The sequence below is a fragment of the Gracilinanus agilis genome, chromosome 2, assembly GCF_016433145.1.
Source record: "Gracilinanus agilis isolate LMUSP501 chromosome 2, AgileGrace, whole genome shotgun sequence".
Classification (NCBI taxonomy): Eukaryota; Metazoa; Chordata; class Mammalia; order Didelphimorphia; family Didelphidae; genus Gracilinanus; species Gracilinanus agilis.
The window spans coordinates 238,868,671-238,878,023 of NC_058131.1; the positions used below are offsets into that span (position 1 = coordinate 238,868,671).

Genomic DNA, 9,353 nt, shown 5'->3' on the forward strand with positions numbered 1-9,353 from the left:
CCTTCCTTCCTTCCTTCCTTCCTTCCTCCCTCCTTCCCTTCCCTTCCTTCCTTCCTTCCTTCCTTCCTTCCTTCCTTCCTTCCTTCCTTCCTCCCTCCCTCCTTCCCTCCCTCCCTCCTTCCCTCTCTTCCTTCTTTCCTCTCTTTCTTTCTTCTTCCTTCCCATATAGACTCAAGATAGATATGTCTAGCCATGTGACCTTGGGGGAGAGTCACTTTCCTTCTCTAGAATCATCTGTAAAATGAGAAAGTTAGAGTGGCTGATCTTTATTGAGTTGTTTTCTTCCTTTTTTTTTTTTGGCAAACATGATTTTGTTAGCTGATTACCTTCCCAGGAGTCAGTAGATCATGTAAGAGGTGGGGGAAAAACAAAATATATTTTGTGACTTAAAATAATATGTGAGTGATTTGCCTGAATTTCTTTTCTTTGTGAATTTTCCAGAAAAACAAATTCCTTTATCATAATGTCAGCCATGCTAAAGAACAAGTCAGAAACTTCTATCTGTAGGGGCTGGATGGTCTGGACTCAGAAGGAGGTTGGGGATCAGAGATCAGTGTCAGAAAAACCTTTCTAAGCATTAAAGCTATTCCTAAGGGCAGGGGTCAGCAACCTCTTTGGCCATGAGAGCCATAAACGCCACATTTTTTAAAATGTAATTTTGTGAGAGCCGTACAGTGCTCACAGTGCGCTCCTGTAACAGCGCCTGAAAAAAAATTGACTTTATGGCTCCTGCAGAAAGAGCCATATCTGGCCCTCAAAAGAGCCAGATATGGCTCGAGAGCCATACGTTGCCGACCCCTGCTAAGGGGAATGGGCTCCCTCTTCATTGAAAGTCCTTGAAGAGGCCAAATGAGCACTTGGTGGTTGTGGGGCCATTGTTGGGGCTTCTCATCACGGAACATATTGCTCTGTTGAGATCCTTCTGATGTTCTTGTGTGATTTTCTAAGTACATGCATGTGTACACACACACACACACACACACACACACACACACACACACACCCATTCTTATTCTGACTCAGACTCATGTGTAGGGACTCTCATTTGAAATGCCTTCTCTCTCAAATAGCTGCAAGATCAGCCATGCTTTCTTACAAATGTGTCACACACACATGCACACACATGCACACGCACACACACACAGAATCACTATAATTATTTGACTCTCAGAAAGGTATTTGTGCTGACCTAGAGATCAAAACCAGTGGCCAGCACCAGCTCTGGAAGCCCCTGCTGTTGCCCAGGAAGGAGTGGCCTTGGCAAGGGGATGGCAGGTGCCCAGCACAAGAGTATGGCAGGGTTGGCCTATGCTCCCAGACATTGAGCTGTCACCATAAGTTGGACACTCTGGGGCCCGTTTCCAAGCCCTGGTTACCTGCTGGCTGGGTGCCCAGCAGGCTCTCTCTGCATAATTCACAAGGCAGCGGCTTAGAGCCGGGCACCCACAAGTGGCACAGTTTCTTCCTCGGAGCTTTATATTTTCACAAGCCTATGCTCAGGGCTGTTCTGCCAGTGGACAGGGGCAGAAGCTCTGGGAAGGGCCTGGCATGGCAGGAGGTCAGGAAGGATGTGCAGTCTGTTAACTGAAATGCCCTCTCCTTCCCTCCCACCCTGACTCTTTTGAATGTCCCAGCTAAGATGCAGGTGAAACAGAATCTAAATCAGGTTGGCCTGAGGGGAGGGAGAAAGAAGGAGGGTAACCTGATACAATGGAATGAACATTGGTTCTGGAGTTTGGGGTCCTGGGTTCAAATTTTACCTCTGGTGCCTACTTTCTCTGTGATCTTAAGCAAATCTTTTAGTCAGTCAACAAGCAACAAATACTTTCTCAGGTACCTGCTACATGCCAGGGGACAGGAAAACAGATGCAAAGAATAAAAGCATCCCTCTCAACAAGCTGACTAGTGTAAGGATTAAAATTAATATATAATAACTAAGTATTGTATTTTATAAAGTTTATTAATAATACCTAAAGCAAAAAAAAACCAAACAACTAACTAACCCAGCACAGTGGTGAGAGAAGAGAGCCAGAGGGAGGAGTTTCAGAACTTATAAACAAACAACTTAAGCAGCTATGTAAACAGAAAGGAAAAGGATGCTGGGTAATACAGAAAGGAATTCTGGGGAACATGGTTCAAAAAGAACAAAATTCTCTAACTGTACACTAGCAGTGGAGACATCATATGCATTTATAAGTATATGCATATTAAATGCAGAAAAATTCCCTCCTCACTTTCATCTCTCAAAATGAGAGCCAAGTCAAGCTGGCTAGTACAGTGTAAAGAGCTTTGGAGTCAAGGACTTGGATTCAAATCCCAATGAATCCTATTACTTGGGTTATTTTAGGTAAAGGACATCCCCCATGGACCTCTGCTTCCTCCTTGAAATTTGCTGGATCCAAGGGGACCACAGATATACCTCAGGGAATCCATAAACTTGGGTGGGAAATAATCTCTTTTTTCTCAATAACCTCTAACTGAAATTTCTATTATTTAAAAACATTATTCTGAAAAAGGGTCTTTAGGCTCCATTAGACTGCCAGGGTTGGGGCAGTCCATAGGACACAAAAAAGTTTAGGAATCCCTGGCTTATGTGGCCTCTGTAGGTCCTTCCATGTCTGATTCTAGGGTTCTAGGCTCAGCCCAAGTGCTATGTCCTCTCTTGATTGTCCCAACTAAATATGACCTTTCCTTCCCCCAACATTGCTAAATTCTGCTTTCCTCTTTTGTTGTGCCCCACTACAAGCCCCTAAAAACCCTACCATCTATTTACTTAGCAGGGTGTGTGCTGGTCCCCCAATAGAATGTAAGCTCTTTGAGGGCAGGGATGGTCATTTTTGCAGGACCTTATACAGAGTACATCCTTAATCATTGGATTGATTTTATTGAATCTGTGGCACTTCCTCTTATCCCATCTAGGCAGTTTTCCCCCTGAAATGTTCCATCTCCTGCATCTGAATATATTATATCAGCTTGAGTGGGATTGGCACTGGTGATCTTGACCTCAAGTAGGCCAGGATTGGGAGAAATCTAAGCTGGGGGCAGGTTCCCTAGATGGACTTCAGCGGTAATTACTGAGCTTCATGTGGTTAAGAATGGAATCCTGTTAGCGATGGAGATGGGACGTGGAGGGGAACCAAGTGGGAGAGAGGTCTTGATCAATAAAAGTCATCAAGGCCTTGATGCTTGAGAAGGCAGACATCTTGGCACCTGACTATCCACTTTGAACTGGTGGGCCCACCCTGGGGGACTGGACCCTCACAGGGCAAGCTTGACTGTGTCTTCTCCTCCAGCTCGCAAGCAAGAAATCATCAAGATCACAGAGCAGCTGATAGAGGCCGTCAATAACGGGGACTTTGAGGCCTATGCGTGAGTAATAGCGTGGGATTTCAGACCAGTCTGGGCTGGAGGGAGGGAAAACCTGATTTTTTGTGGGAGAAAATGTAGTTACTATACTTGGAAATGGGATGCACACTGTGGATGATTGGCAATGAGAGCTTATGGGGTACGGAGTCCTGGAGTGTCAAAAGTTCTCAGTCGTTGCTTCCCAAACATGTTAGCACATAGAATGTTAAAAAAAACACAGCTGGGCAGGGATAAAAGCAAAGTATCAATAGCCTATCATAGTTCCCCAGTGCAGTTTTCCCAGTGGTTTATAGGTAATGATGCCCTGAGATAGGTCTAGGTATGAGGAGAGGATTAAGACATTGTCCCCCTCCCTTTGACACATCCATCTCATTTAGTATCTGCTCTGCAGGAAAATCTGTGACCCAGGCCTGACCTCATTTGAGCCTGAAGCTCTTGGCAACCTCGTAGAAGGGATGGACTTCCACAGATTCTACTTTGAGAACTGTAAGTGAGCCTGGTCCTGGGATCGAAGGAGTAAGCTAGCCAAGTAGACTTGAGTGGGGGAATGCCCTGGAAGAGGGTGCCTGGAAGAGGAGGGGTGGAACAGCAAGTAAAGGTGCCCTGATGGATGGAAGTGAGAAATCTCCAACCCAAAGCTGAGCTGCCTTTCCAGAGTCCCTTCTCTGGGGTACCCATTTCCCCCATGGCCCCAGGTGTCTCTGCTCCCAGGTTGGAGGGAAGGGTGGGAAGCTTCAAGAGGGTCTCTTTTTACACTGTAAGCTCTCCTGCCTTCTCTTCCCCCTCCTCAGTGCTAGCCAAGAACAGCAAACCTATCCACACCACCATCCTGAACCCTCACGTGCATGTTATCGGTGAGGACGCTGCCTGTATCGCCTACATCCGTCTCACGCAGTACATTGATGGGCAGGGCCGACCCCGCACCAGCCAGTCAGAGGAGACCCGCGTCTGGCACCGCCGTGATGGCAAGTGGCAGAATGTCCACTTCCACTGTTCAGGTGCACCTGTGGCCCCGCTGCAGTGAAGGTGAGCATCCCACCCCATCCCACTGTGCCACCCACTCCCGCTCACATGACCCAGATGCCCAAGGATGAGGTCTTGCTCCTATAGACCATAAGAACCCAGAATGGGGTACATGGAGTGGAGCAAGAAGTGCCTCACTGTTTACTTCTCTCTGGTGAACTGGTCTGCTACCCCCAGAATCCTGGTGGTTTGGGGATCGTCAGTCTAGATCTGGAAGGTACCTCAGAGGCCATTGAGTCCAAATTCTCCATTTACAAATAAGGAAACAGACTTGCGATTTGCCCAAGGGACCACTAGAAGTGGAATTTAGGTCCTGGTCCTCTAACTCCAGAGTTAGGGCTCTTTATAGTGCATTTTGCTACCTCCAAAGTGACCCCAATAAAAATTCATTTCCAGGAAGAGAGGGAGCCTAACAAGTAGGACAACCAGGAAAGGCCTCATGCGAGAAGTCATTGCACAACTAAGCCTTGAAAAAAGCCAGGAGTTCTAAAAAGCAGAGATGAGAAAGAATGACATTCCAGATGTGAGGGACCAGCCGTGTGAAGGGGAATAGCCATCACCACCCCAAAAAGCATTTGTAGAGTATCTTAAGGCTGGCAAAGTGCTACACTCACTCGATCCTCACATAGCAAACCTGGGAGTTGGGTATTGTGGTCATCCCTCTTTTACAGATGTGGAAAATATGATCAAGAGCAGTTTGGCAACTTGCCCAGGGTCACACAATGAACGAGTAGCTGAGACAGGATTTGGATTCAGGCTTTCCTGATTCCAACTCTAGTATTTTGTCTGTTGCACCAACCTGTAGCTGCCCCCAAAATGGAATGTGATACAAAGAAAATAGCATATAGAACAGCTTAATTGGAAAAAGGAATAATAAAAAATAATAATAAATAATAAAAAAAGAAAGCAAGATCAGAAAGACAGATGGGGACCAAGTTGTATAAGGCTTTCACCACCAACCTGAGGATTTGGTATTGATTCTGGAGGCAACAGAGAACCACCAAAGATTTTTCAATAGAAAAGTGATGTGGTCAGCTCTGCATTTTGTTATTGTTCAGTTGTTTCATTTGTGTCAACTCTTAGTGACCCCATTTGAGGTTTTCTTGGCAAAGATACTGGGATAGTTTGCTATTTTCGTCTCCAGCTCATTTGACAGCTGAGGAAACTGAGGCAAACAGGCGTAGATGATTTTCCCAGGGCCACACAGCTATTAAGTGCCCGGAGTCAGATTTGAGCTCAGGAGGAGGGATCTTCACAATTCCAGGTCCAGGGGCTTCACAATTCCAGGGCATCCAGGAAAGATGGCTCATTCCACCATCTTGTTGCTGATGTCTCTTTTCAGTAGATGTAGAGGACTGCTGGATGAAGAAAGAGACCACTGAGGAGGGTATGACAGTAGTCCAGGCAAGAGGTGTGAGGACCTGAACAAGTTTATAGCTGCATGATCAAAGAGAAGGGAATCTGATATGGAGATGTAGGACATAAACTAAGGCAAAGCTGGCGAGCAAAGACCATTTTGGTTTTGTCTCTATAGCCTGTCCCCTAACACAGTGCCTTGCACATAGGAAGGGCTTAAGATAATTTGTTTTGTTTGTTTAATAGAGTTGATCAGAGAGACATACAAAAGCTTTGGGAGAGGCAGATGACAACACGTGAGGTGAAGGAGAGAGAAGAATTAAGATGATGGTATCCTTGACAGAAATAGAAAAGTTTGGAGGAATGTTGGAGAAGAAGAGTTCTGTTGGGGACGCAGTGAGTTTGAGAGAGCTGTGGGACATCTAAATAGGTGGCTGGTAATGCAGAACTGATATTCAGGAAAGGTATTAGGGCTGGATTCTTTTTTCTGAGTCGTTTACATAGAGACAATAATTGAATCAATGGGGATGCTAACAAAAGTACCAAGAAAGAGAGAGAGAGCAAATCGGACCCTAGTCAGAGTTTTAAGGGATTTGGAGCCTTTATGTAGATAAAGTGCCAGACCCTGGCTTGGGGAGGATCTGGGTTCAAATCTGGTCTCAGATACTTCCTAGCTGTATGACCCTAGGTAAGTCATTTGACCCCTATTTCCTAGTTCTTGCTGCTTTTCTGCCTTGGAACCGATCATTTCTAAGACAGAAGTACTTTGAAAAAAAAAAAGAAAAGGAAAGAAAAGAAAAGAAAGTACAGTATTGGAAATGATTATTCAATTCCTTTTGTCCTTCCCAAATACCCCATGCTTCTACTGTTTCTGAAGCCCTCCAACTCAGTCCTCTGCTTAAAATGCACACCTCATGGGTCTAGCCCCCAAGCACAGGGCGTTAGTGACAGGGCCCACCTTGTGTTTCAGAACCAGCCCATCCTTTTGTGGTTTCATCCTGACGGAGACGGTGATTGGAGCGGAGCCGCCACTCGCTGGGTGGTAGCGCCCGCCGCGTCAGCATGCTCGTGTCTGCCTCGTCCCTCCCTCCCCTGGTGCCTGTGTCTGCAGAAAACAAGACCAGATGTGATTTCTTTTTAAAAAACAAACAAACATACAAACAAACAAACAACCGGCAACGACTACAACAACAAAAAGCAACCAATGAAATGAGGAAAAAAAATACCACAAAAACACAAAAAAACAAAACCAAGAAAAAAAAAAGCTGTAAAAATCACTGGCGTTTGTGGGGCTTCAAAACCAACCAGCTGCTCCTCCCGTCCACAGCTCCATGTGTGTCTGTCCGTCTGTTCCTCGGCTGTCTTGGGTGACCAGGTGTTGCAATGAAAATGTCCACAAGGCTCCACCCCTTCTGTTGACCCCAGTGTTGAACGGTGTTAGTTTGTTAGATGAAAAAAAAAAAAACCCACAAAAAAAAAAAAACCAACTAAGGTATTTTGCATTCTCTCTGCCAACGCATGGGCCTTTGCCAGTGGTGTACTTGCACGTGGCCGTCGTGAGCTGTTACCGTTTGTCTTTTCAGGGACGTGGGGCTGCCGGCTCCAGGTTTTCCTTTGCCTTTTCCTCTAGTTGTGCCTGTGGGTTGCTATCACTCCTTCCTTCCTTCCACCCAACATTCTTTCTTTGGTCAAGGAGGGAAGAGGCGTCCTTGAGCTCTGTCCCTTCTGTGCCAGGCAGAGTGCTGGTCAGCCCCGTGTCTGATGCTGTTGGAAAGTGACTCTGGGCTCCCAGACTCAGGATGGGCCGAGATCCCGGCACCCACGCTATGGGACATCCTCTGCTCTTGTCATCCCCCTCAACTAAAGGGCCTGTGTCAAGAACCTCCATGTGCCATGTTGGCCTCGTCTCTTACTCTGAAGCCTTGAAGGCTGGTGATGGCATGAAGGGCGAGCAGCTCTGGGTGAGGATTGTGAAGAGTGCTGAGGGGCATGGTTGGGAGAGGGGAAAGAGATGGGGAACAAGGACATTCAGTGGTAAGAGAACCCTGGTCCTTTGGGACCCAGATTTCATAGGTGTTGGCACGCCCAGGAGTGGGGGGAACCTGGGCCAACCAGCTCCCAAGTGCCCAAGAGAATATGCTTAGCCTTGCAGAAGGGGGACCCCTAACTTCTGGAGACAAAGCATCATCTCCTACCAACTCTCGTTTCCTTTCCTGAGCCCTAACAGCTTCACCTATGGGAAGCACAGCCACCAGAATAGTCAGCAGACCCTGGGCTGGGCCCCCAGGGCCTCTGTAACCTCTTCGGTTTAACCAGGATCTTGACCCCCAAAACTGACAGACAGTTCAGGAGCCAGGACACTCAAATAACCAGCGATAGAAAATGAGGGCTTTGGGTCCTCGGGAAAGAATCTTTCTTCTTGCCTTGGTGAATACCGAAAGCAACTCCTGCCTCTTCCCTGTGTCTGGTTGGTCTCTGCACAGTAGACAGTGAATGTATTGATAGCTTTGTGGTGGCTCTCCTGAATTTGGCCTAGAGAAAACCTGCTTCTTAGGGCTTAGTATCTCCTTTGATTCACTCTGGCCCTCTAATGGGCTAGTTCAGGCTCTCTCTCCTCCTATCAGGATAAGATTGGACAGCTAAAAAAGATTAGCCTTTCTTCCTCCTATTAGTCCAGCCCCCCAAATGGGGGTAAAGAGGCTGTTAGTCCCCTTTGTGTTCATTCTTTCCCCATCTGGGGGAATCAGGGATTGTGGAAGACTACCCAGGGCTAGTGTGCGTGTGCTTTCCTGTGGAGGGGCTTCTGGCATTGTGGGATGGAAGAAATCTATGGGAAAACAGGGCTAGTCTCCAGCCCATCTTCTTTACTGAAGGTGAGAGAGGAGGAGGGAATTCTGCAAATTGGAAATGGGGTTAATCCCACTGGCAACTGGAGACAGTTGAGACCAAACGATTACTTCCTCCAACTCTATCCAGTAGAGCAGTAAGGATTTCTGCAAGTGCCTGGCGAGGTTGTTGGGGAATTCCCCTGGAGAAAAAGGGCAAGTCAGGAAAGAACAGGGGATCCCCCTGTTTTCCTGGGATCTGAAAAAACAGAGCCAAATTGAGCCCTGTCACTGGTTTTCTCTGGTCCATGGTTGTGGTTTACAGAGTGGCTGTTTTTGGATGGAAAAGTCAAGGCTCCTGCTTGTGCTTTATAGATTGGCTGCCTGCAGTGTGGCCCTGGCAACCTCAGGGAATTCCAGGAATAGTGTGAGATTGATGCTTCCTCCTGATATATTACCATCTGCATACAGTCCCAGTGGGACTGGTAGGCTATGGTGAACCATGGCTTTTAAGTAGGAAGAGGAGAAATCATGTTGGTCCCATGGTAGGTGCTCAATAAGTTCTTAAGGATGGCTGCTGCTGCTGAATTAATTGATTTCAACAGCCATCTGATTTATTTACTGAAGACCTACTGTGTTTGAAGATAGCACAGATGGGTTGAGAAGAGGCAAGAGCTGTCTGGATGGTCAGAAAGCATAGAAAACAGGTGGGGATGAATGGTTTTCTCCAAGGAACTTCAACTGCCCAAATGGAATTGGAATAATAAAGGGAGGATAATGGTC

At 46.7% G+C, this 9,353-nt stretch overlaps 1 protein-coding gene across 1 annotated transcript in view; it reads left to right on the top strand.

The window, feature by feature from the left end:
• CAMK2B (calcium/calmodulin dependent protein kinase II beta) overlaps nucleotides 1–6,946 on the top strand; it is a 266,998-nt gene extending 260,052 nt beyond the window's left edge. Inside the window, exons 20-23 of the mRNA XM_044659614.1 lie at nucleotides 3,294–3,369; nucleotides 3,758–3,852; nucleotides 4,158–4,392; nucleotides 6,716–6,946. Of these exons, the coding sequence (XP_044515549.1) occupies nucleotides 3,294–3,369; nucleotides 3,758–3,852; nucleotides 4,158–4,390 (404 nt within the window). The 3' untranslated portion in view covers nucleotides 4,391–4,392; nucleotides 6,716–6,946. The remainder of the gene's footprint in view (nucleotides 1–3,293; nucleotides 3,370–3,757; nucleotides 3,853–4,157; nucleotides 4,393–6,715) is intronic.
• The last annotated feature ends 2,407 nt before the right edge of the window (nucleotides 6,947–9,353 follow it).